The sequence below is a fragment of the Antedon bifida genome, chromosome 3 (assembly GCF_963402885.1).
Source record: "Antedon bifida chromosome 3, ecAntBifi1.1, whole genome shotgun sequence".
Taxonomy (NCBI): domain Eukaryota; kingdom Metazoa; phylum Echinodermata; class Crinoidea; order Comatulida; family Antedonidae; genus Antedon; species Antedon bifida.
The window spans coordinates 24,317,551-24,330,208 of NC_136228.1; the positions used below are offsets into that span (position 1 = coordinate 24,317,551).

A 12,658-nucleotide genomic window follows, 5' to 3' on the forward strand; every position below is an offset into this window, starting at 1 on the left:
GGATGGCATAATAATTGTCGGCGTTCATATACTTTACCATACGTGCATGTTGTGTTTGCACGGATAACTCGAACTCGTCGAAGTGACGAGTTCAAATCTAGTTTATAATTTAATTTTGTATTAACTATTTATAATGTCTGATGACTTTTGATGAAAAACAAAAACCATAATTTAAAAGAAAAAAAGCATTTTTACATCACATGTTTTGCTACAATAGTCCCTGCTGAAAATATGAAGTGTGTTAGAATCAATCAAGTTTATAATTTGTTTTCAATATTTATATTTTCTAGTTACTTACCATGGTTTGAAATTTTCTACAAAATTTTGAATACTCTTGCTGAATTACATAATAAGGCAAAGGTTTGTTAGTTTATCTTATTTATCTGATCAATTAATCAAAGTAGAATATTTTTTTTCCATTAAAATCATATTAACCTATTTTTTACAACCATCCTTTGCAAAGTGCAAGGATAAACATAGTATTAAAATTGAGTATCATTAACTTAAAAGTATTTCTATTCATCTATCTTTTTTATATTTGATGCTTAATTCTTACAAAATACAATACAATATGAAAAATTACCTCCTGTACATTGCAATGCTTTTTTCGTTTTGTTTTGGTTTTTCTTCTCACCAAAAAGGCAAACCGAAAAAAACCGATGGGATTAGTGACATTATGTGCAATCGATCTATTGATAATAAGATTAAAATATAAATATAAATTCTGTTTTTTACAGGTGAATGATGTAAATTTAGTGCTTAAAGAATTGTATGAGTTGCATATACCAGCTCCAGAGCATGTGATTTCAATGGTAGAAGCCGACTATCTTCTGGTAAGGCAGTTTTTGTGTCTTTCAAACTGGCAAATAACACCTTTTTTTTACATTCTGAAATCAATAGCCATACAAATTAGAGCACCAATTTTAAATTTTTATAATTTTCGTAACCAGTTTGCATGGTCCTAAACTTAACATTCTATACTCAGTTTTATACGGTATTACCATACTGACTTTAATGATATAAGTCCACCTTCAGGTATAAGCCCACCTCCTACTTTTGGTTGTGAGAACTGACGCATACTACTACAGGTAGTGTAAATTTTTACAAAAGCTGACCTTCAATTCAATAGCACACTCAATTGTTGTTAAAAGATGGAAATTGTAAAAATGAACACAGAGCGAATGAATACAGTCAAACACAATGTAATCTGTAGCCAAATATAATTGCCATCATGAGAATTTTAAAATGAAAAATAAACTTTAGACTTGAATGTATTACATGTACATGTCTGTATTGCAAGGTATGCCACATTCCTGTCTCATTATTTTATGATGGAGTGGTATCTTCATATTTATAAAATTGGTATCAAACATGGATTGTTTTCTTACAAAAATGTCTTGCAATATTACATATAATATATATGTGTTGTACACTACTGTACATCTACTGGTATTAGCAGGGCTGCAAATTAACCTTTTCACTTGGTAGCACTATCAAATTTTTATGATGACTCATAATAATTAAATAACAACTAACCCCCCTTCCACCAACGACGCAGATCCGTTTTTAATAGTGGGAGACCATATAAAAATGAAATACTTTGCGAGCGAAGCAAACAACCTTAGGCTGGGGGCCAGGGGGCCGCCAAAGGCCCCCGGTCGGGGGATCCCGGCTCTTTGAGTAATTTATAGGTCGTTTCAATCAATTTCTGAGCACATAAAAATTCTGCCCAGAAGAATGCAATTATTTTAGGTTACACAGATTTTGGGCACTTTTCCTGATGCGCCACGGGTTATATTCACACAAAATCTATTCTTCTTACAGTACAGAAAGAAATTACTGCTTCGTATCTATGCGTAACCTTTCATAACCTACGCATCGGTAGATCGTAGCCTACGAAGTATTGTTCGTAGCCTACGATGTATATGATAATTATTTATGCGTTGATCGTAGGGTTAGTAAACACCATTGTCATCGCCTTTAGAAGCATGGACAATGCAAATCTGATGATGTACTTGAGCTATTCAACCGGTTTTCAGCTATTAAAAACATTTATCGTAGAAGGAGATAGGTAAATGTGAAGCATCCTCATATTATTGTGTGTGGGTATTTTTCAAGATGGACATCTATTAGACAGTGTATACCACTATCGGAAAACGCCCCTATTTGAGGCAAATCTTTGAACCTAAATTCGTTTTAATTGTCAATAACTATTTATCAAACTCAATTTAATTAGTAAACAGGGTTACATCAGGTGGTTAAAATCAGTACCGGAAGTACGAACCAACTTTATATACCATCGAGTAAACACGCGATTTACCAAATTTTGCCCTTACATAAATTTATATATAGAACAGAAAATAATATATGGCCCAATATCAACCAATAAAATTGCAAGAGGATATACATAGTATGTGCGTAATACTAACGGGCAATATTTCATTTCTTGTCTATAATTGATGTCTGAAATAAAGAATAAATACAATATGTATAATTGGCGGATAACCCCTTGTTATTGTCAGGATCTTTTTAGGCTATCGCTATTGTTATTGTCAAAGATTTCATTTTTTCTGCTCATTTTTTGTTCGCAGCAGATCTAAAAAACGGCGGTAGCAGTTATGTTGCAACTTGGCCAGCAGATGCACTTATGTAGTTGTGCAACAAACTTTGGTTTAATGAAAATATGGTCGCGTAAAGTAACTACGCGTGAATTGCATGTTTCATAGATCGTTACGCGCACACGTTCATTTTAAGCATGTCAATATTTCTACGAGCTCCCAAATGTGTACGCGCGTGGTGCGCACATAGCGCTAAAAACATCTTTTTTCCATGTGAATTATGTTTTTCCAGCCTTTTCTAGTAATTTTACAAACTTTTAAACAATTTCGACTTACAATCACGTCATAAGAGCACTTCATACGAGCACTTCGAATTAGACAATTCGTGTGCTTTTTGATGAAAAAACTCAAAAATTCTTCAAAATTATGCCCTTTTTTAAACAGTCATAGATTCTAAACATGGTGAACTTTATTTTTATTACATATTCTGGAAGTTGATGAGTTGTAGATATCGGATCATGCATCAATATGGCTAACCGGACATTGCGACGTCATCGTATGGCCACTCGAATATAGGATTTTTTCTCTTTTGTCATAACTCATCACATTTAATAGAGCGCATCTCCACTTATCTGTATTCCATTTTCCCCCATATTTTGATATTGTCTAGGTCAATCAATTATCTTTCGCATGATTTACCATTTAAAAAATGTTTATGACGTCATCATGTGCAAAAGCGTGAATCGCTTATTTTCATCATTACAGTAAATTTCAATATGTTATAGCTCCTCAGAATGAAAAGTGATACTCATGATTAAAATATTTTCTGGAAGCTGTTGAATTGTAGATACAAATTCATGTAGAAATTTTGCTCATCGGATGTTGTGACGTCATCATATGGCCAGTTAAATTATAAAAGTCGTATTTTCACCTATTCTGCACTGTATGTAGTACGTATACAGTATATAGTGTTTTCTGTATATACTTAGACATGACACAAAATAGAGGGCACACTAAAAATGTTTTCAGGTCACAATGGCATAATCGTTTTTGTGTGCGCAATATTCTAGCGTACTGTATGACATGCACGTGGCGTTTGCGCGGCGGATAACCTAACTCGTTCATAGTGACGAGTTCAAATCTAGTTAATTTATAACATTGTGTAGTTTTATTCATTTGTTTGAATTCTAAACTTTTTTTATACTGATGTACATACCACTGTCAAATTTTCTTTATGTTTTAGGATCTTCACACTTTAAAAGTTCCTGATCCAAATAGTCTACCAAAAGTACCAGAAAATGTAAGTAATGAAAGAAAATTACAATTTTATAATCATTTTACCTTTATATTTACAAATTAGATTTGAACTTGTCACTTTGGACGAGTTAAAGATAACATAAGGTAATAAGATTTATAAAGCGCACATATCCTCAAAGTGCTCAAGGTGCATATGAAAACCATGAAAAATACTAACCTTGAAACTAAAAACAACAAAACATTTTGAAAAAAAACCAGAATAAAAGCAGACCAATCGAACCCACATCAATGCTTCTGTTTGCCTAATTAACACATTGTAAGTTGTATGTTTTGAACCACACTGATTGTATTTTATTAATAATTATAATATCGTTGTCGTTCCCAACATCGATAATCACAACAAGAGACAGCACAGCCACAACAACAAGATAAAAGTAGTGGTTTACTAGTCTAGCAAATTATTATTAAGACAAGTACCGCAGCAAATAGGTAACAAATCTCCCACACACAAAAAAATTGCAAAATATCAAAACCATTGAAATAAAAAAGAATGTAAATGAAACAACACACACAAACAAAATGATTCGTGCGAAGCACAGGTTACTGCTAGTTTAAATATTATACAAACAATAAATGTTTTTGAGTTAAATGGTACAAATAATGGCACGAGGTAACCTTTCATTATTCAACGAATGACATTATTTGTACCATATTTTCACAAATAAAAACATTCATTATTTCTTTTTCTAAATAGTTCAATAGTGCGTACTATTGCATGCCGTTGTGACCCACAAACGTCCAATCAAATGACAGGAAATTATTTAGGTGTTATATAATAATTAACTACTGTTCTATAAACATGGGGAATAATAAATATTCAATTTAATATGATTGAAGTGATTTTCTCTCTTTAATTCATATGAATTTAGAATTGATAATAAGTTGTTTCCTGAGAACTTTGGACTTTGGATAAATCATTATAATGATTTATATAGACACTCATAACGATAAATACTGTCAATACATATGTGTATAATTAGTCAATAGGAAAAATTTAATAAAAGAAATATTTAAAATATATATCTTTATTTATTAAAAACATAATGAAACAGTAAAATACAGAAGCAATAGAGTGCCGAATTGTCATATTTACCTCCGTCAAGGAGTTTATGTAGTCAATCACATTGTTAGCAGGATTACTCAAAAAGTTATTGCCAGATCTTTACAAAATTGAAAACTTTGAAAAAGATAGATATGGTGTCAAGGACCACTCCATTACGTTTTGGAGGAAATCTGGACCAGGATACCAATTCTGGACCACTGACGATCTGTTACTGAGCAGTCTTACTGTAATGGTTCATAGTAAAAAAAATTAAAAGATAAAATATTATTAGGAATAAAAATAATAATGATTATGAAAAATTAAAGATCTTCAGCAGGAATTGAAACAGGAATCTCAACTGTGTAAGGCTGGATATATAACCATTACACCAAACTCACATTCACAAGGTTGTAGTGCAATTAGCCTGTCACACTCAGCACTAAGACATTATGGCCACCTAAATATAAATAGAAACCAATTGTTTTTATAATGCTTTTTGTCATTGCTTCTACAGAGAAATATAACTGAATATTTCAACGCAATTGATCCAGTGATTATGATGCATATATTTGCGAGGTAAGTAGTATTTTTTTATTAGCATATAAATGAAGTAATAATTAAATTTTGTTAATTATTAATATTTTAATTCAATTTTTGGGCCACATACTGTAGGTTTTTTGTTTTAAACTATTAGACAACACAAATATATGAGTTATAGTTTTATTCTTCTTCCAAACCATAGTTTATTGTATGAAAGAAGAGTTCTTATAACTTCAAAACGTTTAAGTTTGGTAAGTACTTCAGAACAATAGAATCTCGAAAAGAAGCCCATTTTTTAGGACTCTTGGATGGATTTCTTTTCGAGATTACTTTTGCAAACTAAATGTAATGAGCTATGGCAAAAGAGAACAAAAATCCTATTTTTTATATTTGGGTGGCCATATGATGATGTCACAAAATTGTACATTAATTCATATCTGTAACTCATTAGCTTCCATAGTAAGTTAAATTGGGGTCATCGTTCATCATCGGGGTCATCGTTCATCATGAGGGAGCTATTTAAGCTATTAATTGGCATATGATATTTTTACACAAATGTGCATTAAAATCAGCTTTAGACCGGGCAGAAACTTTTAGGCAGGGCGACCCAACCAGCACAATTACATTCCTGGTTATATACTGCTCATGGAAGTTAATAATTGCCTAATTCTTTAAGGGGCTGTGTCAAAATTGCAATTAATGAGGTTGATACAGTCATCTTAAATGAAGCGTTGATTGCTAACGCAACTCACATAATGTTCAAAAATTTGTACTGGTTTATACTTATAGCGGTGAATTTGTTGTCCGTTAAAACTGCATTGTATCACAGTCTCTGTGTTGTTGTGACAGCTTCTTGTTCATTTGAAGTTACATCAAACAGGAAGTTTTTATTCGTAGCAAATGTTGGAAAGGGGCATTAAGCGAAATAGTTTTTCGATGGCACAATGGTTAGAGTAATGTCTTTCGATCTAGATATCGCAAGTTTGAAACCCAATATATGTAGCATTTTTATTCGTCTAGTAACGGCAGAATTTATACTTGGTCAACATAGCAGTCCTTAAGATTTAACTTGATTTTGTATGTCTAATGACAGGGGCACATGAATTACACGAAAATTACTCAGTCTATTAACATGTTCTCGAGAAATATAACGTTTACTATTCTTAAAATGGTATTCATGAGATGACATTTTGATCAATCACATTCACATATTCACAGGGGCTATGTATTATTTAAAGCGCTATTCACACGTCATGACAACATTGTTAATAACTACTAAAATTAATTTGGTGTTTTTTTACTATTTTCAAATAGCTTACTGCCTGTATTCATGGTGCAGCTCAGTTGATATATCCTTTACATTGGCAACACATATTTATACCCGTTATGCCTCCACATTTACTGGATTACTGTTGCGCCCCAATGCCATACCTCATAGGGGTACATTCATCACTTATGCAGGTAAGCACCATTTTGTATTGATTTGATAATTGACTTTTGCATCTGGGCATTGGTCTTATTTGGATTATCCTGCATTATGCCCAGAATTGTACTTATTAAAATTTTGTAAAAAGGAATGTAAAAACCATTTCATTTTATTATACAAATAGTGAATGCAAAAAAATAATTGTTTTATAATAAGCTACTGTTCTAATGTAAAGTTTTACTAAATTATTCTGCTGCTTTCATAGAAAATCAATGTCAAAGATTAGTCAATTCAAAAGTGCTCATATTTTGGATGTTGAGTTCAGTTATAGATAACTAAAGTAAAGGCAAAGTAAAACTGAATGGCACATTATATCTAATTAAGAAATCAAATAGCAAGGTGTTTAATAATAACCAATTTTCTCATGTTACTGTATGTTATCTTTTCTGAAATATAGAAAGTTAAAAAAATGCCTCTAGATGAGGTACTTGTACTTGATGCTGATATCAATGATTTTGAAAGTCCATACAATGATCTTGACAAATTACCATCGGATGTCGTAAGTACAATTTTGTAACTTTAATTTTGTAACTGCGCCTACGTAATAGCCAAAAGAATTTACATACTATATTTTTTTAAAGGTAAACCAACTGAAACGAAATTTGAAAAACAATGCAACTCAACTTGGTGATGGCATAGCTCGCTCATTTATGAAGGCCCTGGTGCCAATCATTGGCAACTATAGGGCAGCAATAAAGCCAAAGGTATTTTTATTATTTATAACTGTTATTCTTTTTGAACACTCCTATTACGAAATGGTATGGACCATCAATTCTGCATTATTTCATTTTATATTTACATTTTCATTATAGCATTTATATATTTGTGACAGCTCTCAGCAAGCTGTGACCACCTCTCTGTTCTCTCTCTGTACCGTTTTTACTTGGGGTACCCGAGTCTAGTACTCTCTCATCTTCTCCTCTTCTTCTTCTTCCATCTGGACACTATTGAGTAAAAAGTGCGATTTATAAAGTACTACTCCTCCCTTATTCGTTGTAGTATTGAGCTGGGATTTGGCATGAATATACTACAGGGACATGTCCTCAAAGCTATAGAGCCGGATTTTTTAATTTCAAACCGGATGCAGCCATATCGCGTCTCGAAGATGGTACCGTATAGCCGTATTCTGTAGCGAGGTTATTGATATGTATGTGACGTTACATCTGGTCTTATGACGTCATTACAGCTTCTTTTGCTGTACCCTGAGTATCGCACATTCGTGCTTGTTTTTTATGGTATTTGCCGATTCTTTGGTTATCCGCACTTGGCAGATAACCCCTAATTTATTGTCACGATCTCTCTTCTTCTTTCTTTCCCAAAGTTTTGTTTCAGCTGTATCTCTAATCCTTGTCAACATAAGATTGTATATCTTTGTCAGAAGATTGACCTCTAACTGTAGATGTGCAGGAAACTTCGTTTTATGACTTTAGAGTCGCGCAGCATAAGTTATGGGCGATTTTATGAATTTCGCATATTAACATAGATCGAAAATCATATAACAATTTAAATTGAAAAATTTATTTTGAAAATAAGGAGATAATGTATGTTGATCTCGGGAGTGGGGGAGGATTGAGTGTTTTTGAGTTTATAAAATAAAGTTTAGAGTTCAAACAAATTTATTTATTCGTACTGTTTTATTATTTTGCTATGATTTGCTGACCGGAAAAGTTTGGGTGGGTTACTATTTTTTTTTTTACATAATGTTCATTACAACTTACTTTGTTAGCGAATTTCCGTTTGTACTGTTTTGTGAAGTGGTTTGTTTTTCCGCAGTCATGGCATTTTATTCCAAATGCTGGGCATGATTTTAGGCATTGTTTGTGAGAGTACGACTTGCCACATCCCAAACATGTTTTCTTTTTCACCACCATTGGCACTACTTTTATTAGCATTACTTGGTCTCCTCATGCCTACAGAATGGATTGTGCGTGGCTGTTCTGCCTGGGCTAGACTTCTAAGATCCTTTTCTAAATCATTGTTTTGAACACAGTCTAAGTCATTTAGCCTTCCGTTTGGGGATTTATCTAGCTCCTACCAGCATGAGCAATCATGCGTGTGTACTATGGAATGGAAATGAAAAGATTAGACCACGACTAAATGTTAGAAAAAAAAAAAAATGAAATAGTAAACTTACACAATATGTACTGCTCTGACTTATTCTGAACTGCACGAGCTGCTTTCTTATCAGCTGGAAAGATATCATGAGCTAAATAATAGTAAACTGGCTTTCTTGTTCAACATGTAATTGTTAAACATCTACAGGGTGGGGTTATAATCTCTAATTATCTTTCTGAATAACATCCATTAATTTATCTAAGTCTTGTTGTTTTTGGATGTGTGCTGACTTAAATTCTGTTAGGTACTAGTGGTTTGGGTAATGTATACAATTCAACTGGTATTTTTCGATGTGTAGTATCGTTGCTTTGTTTTATCTACTAGTCTTTCCTCTTAAGGCTGTCAAATGTTTACATTACGTATTGGGGGTGGCGTTACGATAGGTAGGTGATCGATGTGTCCTGGGGTTTGTTTGTTGTCACGTGATTTTCTGTGGTGTAGCGTTAGGTCGCGTGTTTGCTGTCACTGGGTTTTGATTAATGACGGGTGTTTGTACTGGTTTGGGTTTATGTACTAGGTCAGGTATATTAATTCCCATTTTCTTAGCGCAAGACCTTGTTTCTGGTCTGCTAGTAGATGTGTTTGTAATCGGGTTAAGAGTTTCAGTCTCTGTAATATTAAATTCAATGGGTACAACTTGATCAATTTTTTTACAATTGCTGAGTGGTCTACGAATCAATTCGCAACCCTTTAGTAAGTGTCGAAATGCTGAAACATTATGTAAAGTCCGAATAACTCTAGTTTTGTGACGCTATATCGTTGGCAGGCTTGTGGTAAGATTTTAGAATAATAACCTATTATGTGTTCTTTGCCGTCTACTGTTTGTGTTAAATACGAACCTGTTGCGGTTCTTGAAGTGTCACTATATAGCGTAAATCTACTTTCTTTTCTAGGTATTTGAAGAGTAGTATTAATTGCTTAATTTCATCAAATGCTTTCTGGTGTTCAGTAGACCAAACACATTTTCGCCGTTATATGCGAGTGTATGTAACGGGCATAACATAGATTGTATTTGAGGCAAAAAATGGGATACATAATTTACTGCACCATTACATCGTTTAGTTACTTTATGGGTATGTGGGCTGGCAAATTCTGGATAGCTGCACACCTGTCGCCCAATGGTGTGATACATGTGTGTCCTGAAGAATTAATCAGGATGGTGTGTCCCATATATTGCACTTTATTCTTAAATAACTTACATTTCTGGACAAATTCTAAAACCATTTGATTTTAAGGCTTGTGAAATGGAAACAAGGTGCTGCTTATGAGCAAATATGGGCGATACAGAATTCTGTTTGTTTTTTTTTTAATCTTGGCCTGAAATATACCTGGTGAAAAGTTTAGTCCTTATGCTAATCTCTTATAATAATAATAATAATAATAATAATGTTTTTCACCATGATATGAAGCTATACCTGTATATTGTTTGTTTGGCTAATGGTACACAGTGTAATGCTAATTCCAAATCAATTACACTAAGAATCTGTGATACAATACACTGCTGAAAGACCCTGAGTAACAAACTGCATTAGAGATTTTTTAGGCAAGCTGCTTTTGCTAGCAAGGACTCCACACAATTCAAGAAATTAAAGACCCATTCCCTACAATTGTTGACGTTTTGTAAAAATAATGCATATATATTACTTTCAAAACATTAAACCAGGTCATTCCTTGTCTTAAATGTACGTTTTATGGTAAATTATGAAGAGAGAATCAATTAATTCGTACTACCTTGTAGCTCCCGGTAAATGTCCTCTCGTGGACGGTCTTTAGGCCTAAGCCTAGCTAGGCTTAGTTTTGTAGGAATCATACCAGCCGTTGTCTACTTGCTGCATTAAAATTAAAAAGAGAGCAAGACAAATCATCAATAGTTATGCATTTTCACAAACAACAACACCGAGTTAATTGGAAAGATGCTGAACTAATTGCTACCGTTCCTTCTTGGCATTCCAGATGAACCAGGGAAGCTATTGAAATTTACAAACAAAAACACTGTTCATCAAGATATTGAATTTGTTATCAGTGACATTTGGCTATCATTATTCAACAAGAATAATAATAATAATAATAAAACTTTATTTAATCACGGTAACACTTGTTCACCTCAATGGTGTTTTTCAACAAGGCTGTAAGACATTATACACAAATCAAATTTAACAATTAAACAATTAACAACAAGAGTTTATCTTAATTTACACTTAATTAGAATGAATTAGAATTTTACAATAGATTGTAAAAGCCAAATTTACAAAAGAATAAACATCAAAATGAACAGAGCATAAGTCTATTTTTACTTAAATAATTAAACTTAATACTAAAGATATTAAATAAATTATTAATAAGAATTTAACTAAAAACTGAAAATCTTAATTTACACACCTACATTAATATTAAATTACAGTAAAACGAATTAGAATTTTAAAATTTGTAAAATCCAAATCATACAAAAGAGTGAACACCAAGATTAACATTAAAAAAGTAATTACTTATAAATAAATGCTCCTGCATAAACCTTATTGAATTGAAAATATTAAATACATTTCTGACATCATATAATTTGAATTATAGTATACTTAAATATAATGGTAGTCATACATTTTTTAATTTTATTTTAAATTAAAAGATGTTTTTACATTTTTTATGTCATCACTTAGTTCATTCCATAATTTAGCACCTCTATAAGACAGGCTCCGTTTTTATAGTCCGTTCTAGGTTTAGGTAGCATTAGTTGATCTTGAGATCTTGTGTCGTCATGATTTTCTGTGATATGAAATCTGTTTATTAGGTAAGTCGGTGCTAAATTATTGGTAGTTTTGAACATAGTGATGGCTTATTTTTTATACAAACGTTTCTCAAGATTATCAAAGTTAAGGCTGTGCAAGGCTTCACTACTAGAATCACTTCTACTCTTCTTAGTTATTATTTTGGCAGCTCTGTTTTGCATAACTTTAAGTTTGTGACTTTGTAGTTGGTTTGAGCGTCCCCAGACAACATGGCAGTATTCAAAATAGGGAGCAATTAACGATTTGTACATTGTACATTGAGTATTTTTTGGTCAAATAGAATTTGCTTTTTTGACGTAGTAAAGTCCTTGCAGTGCCTTACCTTTTACATAGTCAGTATGGTTATTCCAAGAGAGATTATCATCAATAATCACACCAAGGTGTTTACAAATGTTTGACATGATTTAGCTTTTGACCATCAATATTTATTAATCATTAATTTTTTAATCTTCATCGACAGTAAACCATGCCATAGTTTCTGGCCAGTTTACATTCTTCTTCAAGTCAATGTTATTGTTTTTAGAGTCTCACTTTGCTTTTCACACCTATTAGAAATAATGCTCTTCTATAGCTAGTTTCCATTCACTATTGTTCATGAGAAACAATGCTCTTCTACAGCTAGTTTTAATCACTCCCAGTGTGTGAACTTGCCATTGTTTCTGGTTTTCACACCAGTCCCACCCTTTTCCACTTATATTCCAAGTTTCCTTGACTTTCTGCATTCTCACTCCTGAGGACGATCAAAGCATATTGATCAAAACGTCAGAAAACTCAAAAGTTTTTTTCAGAACTAATATACGTGGTGTACCACAAACTT

General features: G+C 32.7%; 1 protein-coding gene across 2 annotated transcripts in view; it reads left to right on the plus strand.

Moving 5' to 3' along the window:
• The window catches only part of LOC144838025 (DENN domain-containing protein 1B-like), a 71,250-nt gene that overhangs the window by 24,502 nt on the left and 34,090 nt on the right, over positions 1 to 12,658 (plus strand). For both annotated transcript variants that reach the window (XM_078693369.1, XM_078693370.1), the window contains exons 5-12: positions 291 to 360; positions 738 to 833; positions 3,802 to 3,858; positions 5,432 to 5,493; positions 5,660 to 5,708; positions 6,772 to 6,918; positions 7,341 to 7,442; positions 7,525 to 7,647. In XM_078693369.1, the coding sequence (XP_078549495.1) occupies positions 291 to 360; positions 738 to 833; positions 3,802 to 3,858; positions 5,432 to 5,493; positions 5,660 to 5,708; positions 6,772 to 6,918; positions 7,341 to 7,442; positions 7,525 to 7,647 (706 nt within the window). The remainder of the gene's footprint in view (positions 1 to 290; positions 361 to 737; positions 834 to 3,801; positions 3,859 to 5,431; positions 5,494 to 5,659; positions 5,709 to 6,771; positions 6,919 to 7,340; positions 7,443 to 7,524; positions 7,648 to 12,658) is intronic.